The 13,706-nt window shown below is 41.2% G+C and overlaps 1 protein-coding gene across 1 annotated transcript in view; it reads left to right on the top strand.

The window, feature by feature from the left end:
• Nucleotides 1-13,706, top strand: part of LOC113625296 (multidrug resistance-associated protein 4-like) — a 167,319-nt gene that overhangs the window by 101,371 nt on the left and 52,242 nt on the right. The window contains 3 exon segments of the mRNA XM_027115725.1: nt 605-705; nt 1,787-1,917; nt 8,730-8,829. Coding sequence (XP_026971526.1) covers nt 605-705; nt 1,787-1,917; nt 8,730-8,829 — 332 coding nt within the window.

The following is a 13,706-nucleotide window of genomic DNA, read 5'->3' as shown; positions in this document are numbered from 1 at the left end:
CTTAGCACTTTAGGTTTTAGTTTTAGGGCTACTTAGATCTCGGTTGTGGGTATTGAGGTGAGAAAGATTCCCTGTAGGAAAGAACAGTATCCTCCCTGCTGTGTGGGTACCAGATGAGCAGGCTGGCCTGAGTGCCATGAACTCACCATCCCTAACTCTTCCATAGGAACGACATTGAATAAGAAACAATGAGAATAGTATTTAGATTTAAAAGCAGTGGTTCTTAAAACCCATTGCCTTGTGTTTCGTGGTTTCATCTGCAGCTACATTGGACGTAGTAAGTGAAATTACATAATGATCCTTGAAACCGTAATGACGAAGGTCTGAATAACGACATTATTCCTCACCTATATAATACTGTAAAATGTATGTCAATCCTGTTGGGATTAATAAACGCATCTAACATTCTTTCTAAATTTATAGTGGGTTTTTTTTTTCACTGTATTATTGTCTCAATCAACAGATAGTAAAAGTATGAGTAATACTGTCATTGCATGAAATGATTTAAATGTGTAAAGGGGTCTTCTTGGTAAAGTGACAGAAGGAGCTGAGCAAGGGGTTGAGAATGAGACTGACTTTATTCCCCTTCTTCTTCCTCATTTAGCTTTGGATGCTGGTAAGGTGGGCCTGGCGCTGTCTCTCGCCCTCACGCTCACGGGGATGACCCAGTGGTGCGTCTGGCAAAGCGTCAGAGTTGAGAATATGGTGATGTTTGTCTTATCTTACTGTTCTTAGCTTTTTCAAGTCTCCTTGCCATTAAATGGCGTAAAAGCAATTCTTATGTAAAATAGTAAAACTGTTATTTTTACGTCATAGGTAAAAGATTTTTTATATCCTCCTCCATCTGTTTAAAGTTAATGTAAAATAAGATATATATCTTTTTCTCAGTCTTATGTGTGCCGTATCAGCAGGTTTTATATTCATCACAAGCTGTCTTCAAATATAATAAATGTCTCTGTAAGAGGGAGGTTCTGAAATCCTGGAGAGAATATAAGCTAATTTCTTAGGGGTTTATTTTTGTTTCTTAAGGGGTAATTCCTCATTTTTGGTAAAAGAAGAATTCAGTATTTTGAGGTTTGTTTATTTAATTAATAGGTTCCTCTGTCCCCCATTTTAGCATTTGATCTTGTATGTGTTGAACACCTGAATTTGCTGGTGCCCCTTTTTTCTGGTAGGATAAGCCCCGTCTCAGAATGAGCTATCAAAGGTGTCAAATTAAAGTTGTTTAAAAGGCCTTAGTCAATATGTAAATTATAGTCTCTTTTGAATATTAGCATCTTTTCTCCTAAAGGGAGAGAAACAATAAAAACAAAATCTTTCCATTTGTTTCTTCTAATAGAGTAGAAAGTGATTAATTATTAAAATGAGGTTTGATGGCCATCCAGTCAGCTCATCTATAACAGATGGCCCTTCTGTAGCAACACATTACTGATGGGCGTCCATAAGTATTCTTTTCTTTAACAAAATTCTTTTGCTTTTTATTCAGGTGTGAAAAGTGGATCAATAAAATCTTTGCATTCATTTCTCTAATTCTTGAATTTTAATATAATGTTGAAGGAAGTAGCTGTAAAGGACAGCGTTACAAGGCCATAAACAAGTTTGCAAATCATCAAAGGCTTCATCAAACTCCTACTTCTGTCCTTTGTGTTTGCTAAAACCTTAGATATTCTTACCCATAGAAACGCGGATGTAAAGATAGAAAAGCAGAATGCTTCATGTACAATCTCTGAACATCCATGAACAAGACCTTCCCTTCCTAACTCATGTGATGTCATGTGTGTTTCAGATGATTTCAGTAGAAAGAGTGATTGAATATACAGACCTCGAGAAAGAAGCACCCTGGCAATACTTCTTTCATCTTCCACCACCAGCCTGGCCCCATGAAGGACAGATTTTCTTTCAAAATATTAACTTAAGGTACAGCTTGGATGGGCCTCTGGTATTGAAGGACCTGTCATTAACTCAAGAGGAAAGGTTTGTTTAAGCCATTTGCCTCTTTAAAATCCAGCTTAAGATTGAGCACTGCATCTGCTGTTGGGTTCCTTGCCAGTGTGTCAGGGGGACTCTTTGTTCCTCCTGGATGCAGATTAGATCAGTGACACTGGAGGTGGATCTTTCTTGGAAACCGACCATGGAATGGGGATCCCAGCATTTCTTTCCCTGTGTGGGGAGCTGCCTCACGGTGGTTGGTGGGCCCTGGAGCTTCTTCGAAATGCAGAATCTCAGGCCCACCCAGACTTCTTGACTCAGAATCACATTTAAACAAGACCTCCCAGTAAAGTCATTTCTCTCCCATAGGCAGTTTTTTAAAAAATTTATTTATTTTATTTATTTATTTTTATTTTTGGCTGTGTTGGGTCTTCATTGCTGCATGCAGGCTTTCTCTAGTTGCGGCGAGCGGGGGCTACTCTTCGTTGCAGTGCGTGGGCTTCTCATCGCGGTGGCTTCTCTTGTTGCGGAGCACGGGCTCTAGGTGCGTGGCCTTCAGTAGTCGCGGCACGCGAGCTCAGTAGTTGTGGCTCACAAGCTCTAGAGCACACGCTCAGTAGTTGTGGCACATGGGCTTAGTTGCTCCGTGGCATGTGGGATCTTCCTGGACCAGGGCTTGAACCCGTGTCCCCTGCATTGGCAGGTGGATTCTTAACCACTGCGCCACCAGGGAAGTCCCTCATAGGCAATTTTTGATGACTGATAACCTGTGATTTCCAAGAAATGTCCTTTGACAGTTTGCAGTTGAGCTCATGAATCACCTAACCCCTCTTGTGTCTTAGCATGCGGCTCTAGAAAGTTCTGTGCCACTTACCCTACAAATTTACTTACTTTTATGTTCTGCAAATCATGCCTTTACACTATAATCTAATTCTGTGTGATTCCAGTGCATTTATTTGCATCTTTTCAGTGGAGTCTGTCTTCATCACAGGCAGTTTTCATCCTTCTGTCTGGCCTTCCCCACACCAGCCTCCTGTGGGCACTACAGGTATTTCACCACAGGCTCGGCCCTGCCTGGGCTCGGAGTCAGAGACAGCCCAGTGTAGCAGTGTATGTGCAGCTCTTTCACTACCTGACGGGCTCAAAACTTACTCTTGCTGCCCGAAGCAGGGCACTAGGTCTGTTTGGCCTGTTTCCCAGGCACTAGGTGCCCACTTAGCTGCAGGTTTCTCTGCCAGCGCAGCTGTGGGTGCCAGTTCTTCCTGCTGACAGCCAGCCCCCCTGAGCTCAGGTACCTGTGTCCATGTCTTGCTTCAACTGTCTGGCATAGGATCTATATGGTAGGCCTGTTCTTTTAACTGCAGCTACACCTCTCCCCACTTTCTCTTCTAGCTACACAGAGGGGCATAATAAGCTGCCAGGCCATCCAGGTGATGAGGAGGCCTCAGCAGAATGGAAAAGAGGCCGATGCGTCCTGTGACTCACGGGCTCTGTTGTTTCAGGCAGACTAATTAATCTCACTAAGTCTCAGTCTTTTCTTTTGCAAAATGGAAGTGATAGGACCTAACCTCTAGGGTTGTTGAACAACTTAAACAAGATAAGGCACTGCGCAGTGGTTGAGAGTCTGCCTGCCGATGCAAGGGACACGGGTTCGTGCCCCGGTCCGGGAAGATCCCACGTGCCCCGGAGTGGCTGGGCCTGTGAGCCATGGCCGCTGAGCCTGCGCATCCGGAGCCTGTGCTCCGCAACGGGAGAGGCCACAACAGTGAGAGGCCCACGTACAGCAAAAAAAAAAAAAAAAAAAAAAAAGATAAGGCACTTAAAGCACCAGCATGGAGACTAGCATAGAGTAAATTCCTGGACAAAGATTGTTGTCATTTTCATAGTGTGTAAATGACCGTAACCACTTACACTGTATCAATTGTCTGCCCCATGAAAATGTGAGGTTGGCCATTTGCAATTGTATGTATGGTGGCAGAATCCATCTGTCATGTCTTTTCTCTGCCCAACTTATTGTATACCTAAATAATATGGTAATCAATTTTCCATAAATTTCTCCAGCTTGAGTTAAAAATCTCAGCTCCCTACATAATGCCTCTTTGTCTCAGGACACCACAGGTAACACCAAGGCAAATCCAATACAGATCCTGCTGTCAACACATACAGTCCAGTTGAAAAAATAAGAAAAAGGCCATATTAGCTTTGTAAGATAGAAGGAGGTCATCATTTTTATGGAACTTTAGAACAAGATGGTATCACGTCTGTTAGGGTTGAGAGGAGTCCACAGGAGGGGTCAGGGAGAGCATTTCTGAGGAATTAGGCCGGTGAGGCAGACTTAGTGATATATGGTTAGGGTTTCAGCAGGTGGAAATGCATGTGGAAGGCATTCCGGAAGGTGGGACCAGCATGAGCAAAGGCACGATGCCCTGATTTAGTGAGTGAAGAACCAGGCACCTGCAGAGCATTCAGGGAAAAGAACTGCCAGGTGTATAGCACACATTTTCACGTTCAGCCGTCACGACTACCTAGTAACCCCAGGGAAGCTGCCTCGTGGAGGTGGAGGATGGAGAGGTTAGCGGGGACAGTTTTGTAGCAGACTTCCCGGGGTGGAGTGACGGGCACAGAGCCACCTTCGGGAGTTTAATCTGAGAAGTGGGTGCACGTGGACCAGGGTGGGCAGATGCGGAAGGCAGGGAGCCAGTAGCTGCTGGGCCTCCAGCAAGACGTCAGGGAAAGTGATTCCACTTTTTGGAATCAAACTGATGTCAAGTAAAACAAAGTTATAACACCTGGGTTTGCGAATGTGCGCCTAGTTTACGAGTGGGAGTAGAAAATGGTATCCGGAATTCCCTGGCAGTCCAGGGGTTAAGACCCAGCACTTCCACTGCCGTGGGCCCGGGTTCAATCCCTGTATGGTTAGCTAAGATCCCCCAAGCCATGCAGCATGGCGAAAATAAAAAAAAAAAAGAAAACAAAATATTATCATATTTCTGGAGGGTAGGTTGGCGCTACTTAACAGCTTCCTCTGAAAATGTTCATACCTGTTTCTTATCAGTTGCACACCTAAGAATTTCTCTTAAGGAAATAATGAAGGTTGTTTGCAAAGATTTAGCTTCAACGATATTTAACAGAGTTATTTATAATAGCAAAATATTGGAGACCATCTACCTATCCAGAAATTGGGGGTTTGTTAAATAAATGATCACATATACTGTAATATTATGTAGCCATTAAAATAAATACTTTTATGAAATACTGAATGAAAGCAGATTACAACAGTATGTTCATGTTAATCCCATTCTGTTTAAGTATATGAGCTTGTATCTTCAAGAACACATCAACATACAAGTCTAGAAGGTAAAAACATCAACATCTTAAGAATGGTTTTTAATCAGAGTGCTGGGGTATAGCTAGAATTTACTTTTCAAATTCATTTGCACTGATTATGATCAAGGAAAGAGTTTCAAAGGAGAGAGACTCAGTGAGGGACTGAGTCATGAAACACTGCAGTAGTAGAATCTGCAGGGCTAGGCACCATGCTGGACTCAGGGAAAGCTGGAAGTAAGGTGGACATTGTGAGCCCATGAGCCTGAGAAAGAAGTAATGAGAGTAGAGTGGGGAAGTCAGAGGAAGCAGCTGTTTTGTGTGGGGCATTGGGTGTTGATCATGTTGAGTTTGACGTATGGAGAGAGATCCAGGGGCAAATGTCTAACAAGTTGGTGTGTTAGTCAGAGGCCAACCCTGGCCTGTTTGAGAAAATAGAATGGGTATGTCACAAAGCACTGAAATAAGACTGTCTCCAAGTGTTTTTGGTGTTAGGAATGTAAACTTACTGATACTGGTGACACTCTCCATGGGCAATTGGAAAAACCCATTGGTGTCCTGGGAAAGACTTCCAGAGTGGATTTTGATAACTGAATGGTAGGAATAGCCAGAGCAGATCTTCTCTGAGTTGCCTTTTTCTTAGGTACTCACGGTGTGAGCAGCCCTTGGTGCCCCTGCATATCTCTGCCATTTACCAGGAGTCTGCAGATGTTCCAGTTTGCACAGATGGATCAGTTTCAGGAGAGCTGATAGTATGGGAACATAATGCACATTCTCACAGACACAGTTCTCGCCTGTGTCCTGATGTGTGTTGGTTTACATCTGAGAACACCCAGGAATACAGGCATACCTGGTTTTATTGTGCTTCACAGATCGTGCATTTTTTACAAATTGAACATTTGTGGCAACCCTGCATCAAGCCAGTCCACTGGCCCCATTTTTCTTACAGCCTTTGTTCACTCCCTGTCTCTGTGTCACATTTTGGTAATTCTTGCAATATTCCAGATCTTTTCAATATATTGTATCTGTTATGGTGATCTGTGGTCAGCATTCTTTAATGTTACTACAACCCAGTGAAGTCTCAGATGATGGTTAGCACGTTTTTTTAGCAATAAAGTATTTGAAAATTAAGGTATGTACATTGTTTTTCAGATATAATGCTATTGTACACTTAGTAGGCTACAGTATAGTGTAAGCATAACTTTTATATGTACAGAGAAACAAAAAAATTCTTATGACTTGCTTTATTTGGAGATATTCACATTTTTGTGGTCGTCTGGAACCAAATCCACCATATGTTCAAGGTCTGCCTGTACCCAGAACACATGAGTCATATCTATATACATGCACTAGGGCCTGCCTATATGCAGAGAATGGCCCATCTATATTACATATATTAGGGTTTAACATAAGGCATAAAATGGCTACAAAATAATAAAACTAGCTAAACTCACTTTTCTTACGTTTAATCTCTATTGAGATAAGTTCTTTTTTGAAATGCTACGATTGATTTTACAGACAAAGATTCGAAACTTTGGAGGCATTCAAATGAGAAAATATGAAAAGTTCCCAGCATTCTGATGACATGCTCAGAAAGACTTAGTTCTCCTCTGTTTAAAGCCGTGAGTTTTAAAAATTTGCTGAATAAATTTACAAATGATTGAAAACATGTCTTACACCCCACATCAATTCCAAATTTCTGAATAGAAATGAAATCATCTCTTGGGAAGCTCCCACCACGGAGTAGGGCAAGCTTATTGATTAAAAAGGCCGGTTTCTGTATAGTACATGTTTGGATACACACAGTTAAAAGCCAGTTTTTACAGTATAGTTTTATTCCCGACCAGCATTTTACCTGCATTATATTGATTCCTTAATCTTATTCTTAATGCACTTAATTTCTCTCTACTTTGGCTTTAATAACTAGACTGAAACTTGCATGTGTCTTTCCAAGGAGCAATTGTAAGTATTAAGTTGTTTATAAAATGCCTTTTGAACTGCTCAGATGAAAGGTCCCATATAAGTAGCAAATGTTGTTTGTGTTGATCTCATTATGTGTACTTTGTCTGCTGGATACTGTCTTTTACGACACTGAGACCTGCATTTTATAATTTTAAGATGTTTCCTTTCAAGGTAGGGTATAATTACGATATCTAACATCAGGAAGTGATTTAGTTTCTCTACCAAAGAATAATTCCTCTTAAATAGTAGATCCCTGAGAAAATGAGTACTTGTTTATGTGTAACACTTCTTACTCGACTTGTTGATATCTCTGTAAAATTACCCACATGATTCTCAAGGTCAAAATGCCTAGAGAGTAGGAATAACGCTAATTTAAAAGTGAACTTCTTATGGGCCACTTAGGGTGGGGTCCCCAACCCCCAGGCCGCAGACTGGTACCAGTCGCAGCCTGTTGGGAGCTGGGCCGCACAGCAGGAGGTGAGCAGCGGGCGAGCAAGTGAAGCTTCGTCTGCCGCTCCCCATCACTCCCCATCGCTCACTCGGACTACCGCCTGAACCATCCCCACACCTCCAGCCCCGCCTGTCCGTGGAGAAAGTGTCTTCCACGAAACCAGTCCCTGGTGCCAAAAAGGGTGTGGACTGCTGACTTAGGAGACTGCTAGCTTTTTTTTTTTTTTAAGTTTTATATATATATATATATATTTAACGTCATTATTAGAGTATAATTGCTTTACAGTGGTGTGTCAGTTTCTGCTTTATAACGAAGTGAATCAGCTATACATATACATATGTCCCCATATCTCTCGTTTTGTTTTTTTTTGTTTTTTTGCGGTGCGCGGGCCTCTTACTGTTCTGCGGAGCATGGGCTCCGGACGCGCAGGCTCAGCGGCCATGGCTCACGGGCCCAGCCGCTCCGTGGCATGTGGGAGCTTCCACGAACCCGCGTCCCCTGCATTGGCAGGCGGACTCTCAACCACTGCGCCACCAGGGAAGACCCTGTCCCCATATCTCTTGCATCTCCCTCCCTCCCACCCTCCCTATCCCACCCCTTTAGGTGGTCACAAAGCACCGAGCTGATCTCCCTGTGCTATGCGGCTGCTTCCCACTAGCTGTTTTACGTTTGGTAGTGTATATATGTCCATACCAGAGACTGCTAGCTTTTCACTGCCAGTAGATTGATTCTGTTATTTTTAACTCTTTTTGGGACCAGGGGGTCTCAACCAGGGGACATTTGTCAATATCTGATATTTTTGGTTGCCAAAATGTGGGAGGTGCTCCTGGTATCTAGTGGGTAGAGTCCCTGGCTACTGCTAAACATCCTACAGTAATACACAGGACAGGCCCCTGACCCCCCAACAATGAATTATCTAGCCCGTAATGTCAACAGTGCCATGGTTGAGAAACTTACAGACTACTCTTTATGTAGAACGTTAAAAATTCATCTTCAACAGCCAGGGTTTCTCCTAGGTTTGTTGCATATTGTGAATTCTTAATCCCGATGGATCTCTTTACAGGTTGGCATTGTGGGAAGAACAGAGGCTGGAAAAAGTTCCCTCATCGCTGCCCTTTTTAGACTGTCAGAACCTGAAGGTGAAATTTCCGTCTACGGGATCTTGACAACCATAATTGGATTTCACCATTTAAAGAAGAAAATGTCAGGTGTACCTCAGGTATGCACATCAGAACATTCTCACATGTTCTTTTTATAAGGCACCTAAGTTTAGCTGCTTTTAAGTTGATTAGTATTTTCAAATTGCATGAAAGTGTTGATCCGTTTTCCCCCAATAGAGCATATTTTTAGCAGCAGGTGTTTTCAGCAGATACTTTCCTCAGATACCAGGGTTTGTTTGTTCTTTCATTTGTTTTGTGTGCATGTGATTTAATAACTGACCCAGACAAATTTCTGGACTCACACTTCCTCAGGTGCCACAGTTTTATCCACTGATAACCACAGAATACTGAGAACAAACTGATAAATGATTAGTGTAGCACTGGAGAGGTTCTTATAGAAAAACACGAATTTCAAGTGTCTTAAAGATGGAATTTTGCTGTAGGAAATAAAGCTACCATTTCAAAGGTGATTATCTCCCTGGAAGGCTTTGTGAAACTGTAGAGCTTTGAGGATTACAGGGTGTATTGATGCTCTGGGGAACCTTTTAGAATTCAACCCTTAATAAATGATTAACCAGGCAGGCAGTACAGAATGACGAGGAAGAGCACAGGACACGGAATCCCATCTCTGTGCACCTCAGTCTTCTCCCCCTTGCAAGGCAGCTGACAGGACCAACTCTTCGAGCTGCTGTGAGGACTACATAAGTCAGTGCATGTGGAGTGCTTCCCGTAGACCCCATACACAGTTGCTGTGACGGTGGAGCGTTGAATTGACCTTCTCTTCCTGGGCTCTGATTCTGTTCTCTTTTGTTCTGCTTCTTAAAGACGTATGACTTTCAGGTATTGTCTTAGAGATTGGATTATCTGCACAGTAGAAGCTCCTGCCATTCCTTATGGTTCACCCACCCAACATAATTCAGTGAATTTTACTGAGCAATTACTATCCTCCAGGTATATACCCAAGGGCGACATAGGCCCTGTGCCTTCATCTGCCATCCTGCCCTCTGCTTTGACAGCCTTGCTGATTTTCTTTTTTTAATTTTGAGGGTTTTTTTTTAAATTCTCTACGATTATCTGGCCATCAAGGGAAGCTCAGAAAAACACCCTCTTGAGATGAGAAACACAAAGAGGAGTCGACACAAAAAGATCCAGGCAAGTGTTCATCCTGGAATGTGCGTATAATGAGCTCTGTAATGCCTGTTGATTAGGAACCATATACAACATGGCACCCCAAGGAAGGAGAACGTGGACTTGTGTCTTATGACTGAGTACAGCAGTTGCTACCTACCCCTGGCCTCTAAAATACCTGGAATTACTGTAAGTATTTTTGAAATCAAGATGTTCCTTCCAGACCACAATGAGATGCCACTTCACACCCCTTAAGATGTCTACTATCAAAAAAAAAAAAAGAAAGAAAGAAAATAACAAGTGTTGACTAGGATGTGGAGAAATTACAATCCTCGTGCATTGCTGGTAGGAGTGTAAAATGGTGCAGCCACTGTGGAAAACAAGATGGAGTTTCCTCAAAAAAGTTAAAAATCTAATTACTATATGATCCAGAAATTCTGCATAAGGTTATAAATCCAAAAAAATTGAAACAGCGTCTTGAAGAGCTCTCTGTACGAGCACGTTCATAGCAGCATTATTCTCAATTGCAAAAAGGTGGAGGCACCCAAGGGTGCGTCAACAGATGAATGGATAAACAAAATGTGGTACATATATATACAGTGCAGTATTATTCAGCCTTATAAAAGAAGGAAATTCAGACACATGCTACAACACAGATGAACCTTGAGAACATTATGCCAAGTGAAGTAAGCCAGTCGCAAAGGACAAATACGGTATGATGCTACTAATATGAGGTACCTAGAATAGTCAGCTCATGGAGACAAGAAGTAGAATGGTGGCTGCCAGGATGGAGAAGTGGGGAGTTGTTGTTTAATGGGTACCGAGTTTCACTTTTGCAAGATGAAAGGAGTTCTGTGGCTGGATGGTGGTGAGGGCTGTACAACAATGTGAATGTATTTAATACCACTGAACTGTACACTCAAAAATGGTTAAAGTGGTAAATTTTATGTGTATTTTACCACAATTAAAAAGAAAATTTTTAAGAGATCCCTTTCAGGAAAACTGGGAAGAACTTTTCAGTACATATAATCCCTGTATTTAAAGATTCCCTCTGGCTATTAAGATTCGTGACTTGATGATTACAGTAGAAAATAAATGAGTTTAGATTCCCAAGTTTTAAGTTTTGATTGTACCCATTTCTGAAATGGCCAAATGAGACTATTTAGCAGAAATAAGGGGCATCTCTCTAAAGTCCTTTCATATTCTCGGATGAAAGGATCTGGAAGCGTGCCCTGCATTATCTTTAACGTTTCTTAATAAGAAAAGGCTGTATGTGTGTGTACGTAAAGAACTCTATAAATAAATAAAGCTCGGATGATTCTTGGCTCTGCCGAAAATGTTTGGAAGCACATCTGAGCGAAGACTAAATATACCTTGACATCACCAGGGTTTGGTTCTATTCCATCAGTTTCCACCCTACTTTTGAGCATGCTCTGTGTACACACTCCAGAGAGTGTGTTTATAAAACAGTGCTAAGCTTTGTATCCATGTAGATAATGATCACCAACCACTGTAAACACAGAACCTTTATTTTCCACTTTTCATGTGTTTGTCTCCAGGGCGCAGTGTTGGTTGATTAGAGGGAGAGAATCTGTAGACACTGTGCAATGTGTAAAGGTCCCAGGAAATCATTCAGGAGGCAGCCAGGGATAGAATATTTAAGAGCGTAGACTGAGTGTCAGTATGACCCACATCTTTATTCCTGTTCTGCCTCATACGAGTGTGTGACCTTGATGAAGTCACTCGGCTTCCAAGCTTCATAGTCCTCCTCATTCTTAAACCAGGTCTGGGAACTGCGGCCACACAGATGTGCTGTGAAGATGGAAGTGGGTGTGAAAACATTTGTGGCCCATGCCTGGTTCTTGGGAACACTCAGTCGGTAGGAACTATCATTGTTCTTAAGGATCAGGGCACTAAACTTTTAGGGATTATTTCTATTTATATAAAAAGAGTAACACATTTTGGACTGACTTTGCTCTTTAATTTCTGTTAATGTGTCCTTGGTGATTTTCTTTATATTTATTGCTTATAATAGAAACCAAATTGTTTCCATCAGGATTGCAGCCCATATGGAAATTCAAATATGGGTAACACTATGAAAAGTTGTATTCTTCAAATAACTCACACATGCTAGAGTCTAAACATAAACCTATGTTTTTTAATATACAAAATTATCACTTCTAAAAAACAAAACCAAATTGTTTATATAAATTCAAAGAGTAAAGCAAAAAAAAAACCACAGTAGGAGTTTTGGGGAAAAGCATTAACAGAGAAATGTATCTAATATTTTCTACCAAGAACAAGAAGAGAGAATATCACTTTTTTGTATTCTTTTGATTTCTGGCTCCCCTCCCACCAGGTTCTTTCCTGACTACCACCCTGTACCCACCTGTACTTTCCAGTTCCCCACCAAGACCTCTGGCATTTTTTTCTCATCCCTCCCCACATTCTCGACTATATTCTTCCTCTCCTTGAAGAGAGGGCCTGTGTCTCTCATTTCTGTTGCTCTAGTGCTTGTTGCAGGCCCCGACAAGTTACACAAGTATTAATAATAAGTCCTGACAATCGCAGAATCCTTAACACATTTTAGCCTCTTTTCCTAATTCTCTCGTCATCCTTATCTGACAGATTTAAAAACCAAGGCATTGTGAGCTTACCCCACTTACCAAGTAAGCAGCAGAGCCAGGATTCAAATTGTGTGTGTGTTTGTTTTTTTTTAAATTGAAGTATAGTTGATTTACAGTGTTTCAGTTGTATAGCAAAGTGATTTTATATATATAAAAGTTATATATACGTAAATTTTTCAGATTCTTTTGTAATACAGGTTATTGCAAGATATTGAATATAGTTCCATTTGCTACAAAGCAGGACCTTGTTTATCTATTTTATATATAGTAGTGTATATTTGTTAATCCCAAATTCCTAATTTATCCCTCCCCGTCAATTTTCCCTTTGGTAACAATTAGTTTGTTTTCCGTGTCTGTAAGTCTATTTCTGTTTTGTAATTAAGTTTATTTCTATCACTTTTTTAGATTCCACATATAAGGGATATGTGATATTTGTCTTTCTCTGTCTGACTTACTTCACTTAGTATGATAATCTCTAGCTCCATCTGTGTTGCTGCAAATGGCATTATTTCATTCTTCTTTATGGCTGAGTAATATTCCTGTGTGTGTGTGTGTGTGTGTGTGTGTGTGTGTGTGTGTGTGTGTGTATTATTTCTATGTCTTCGCTATTGTAAGTAGTACTGCTGTGGACACTGGGGTGCATGTATCTTTTTGAATTAGGGTTTTCATCTTTTCCAGATATATCACCAGGAATGGAATTTCTGGATCATATGTTAACTCTTTTTTCAGTTTTTTAGGGAACCTGCATACTGTTTTCCATAATAGCTGCACCAATTTACATTCCCACCAATGGTGTAGGAGGGCCCCCCTTTCTCCACATCATCTCCACCATTTATTTTTTGTAGATTTTTTAATGATGGCCATTTTGACTGGTGTGAGGTGGTACCTCATGGTAATTTTGATTTGCATTTCTCTAATAATTAGTGACATTGAGCATCTTTTCATGTGCCTGTTGGCCATCTGTATGTCTTCTTTGGAGAAATGCCTGTTTAGATCTTATGCCTATTCTTTGATTGGGTTGTTTGGTTTTTTTGATATTGAGCTCTATAAGTTGTTGTATATACAGAAATCTGTTGGATTTCTGTACACTAACAACAAAATATCAGAAAGAGAAATTACGGAAAC

This window comes from Aethalodelphis obliquidens, unplaced genomic scaffold (assembly GCF_003676395.1).
Source record: "Aethalodelphis obliquidens isolate GAN/ISIS:26980383/991018 unplaced genomic scaffold, ASM367639v1 scaffold15, whole genome shotgun sequence".
NCBI classification, from domain to species: domain Eukaryota; kingdom Metazoa; phylum Chordata; class Mammalia; order Artiodactyla; family Delphinidae; genus Aethalodelphis; species Aethalodelphis obliquidens.
The sequence above is the reverse complement of the archived record's forward strand: the minus strand, read 5'-3'. Positions and strand labels throughout refer to the sequence as shown.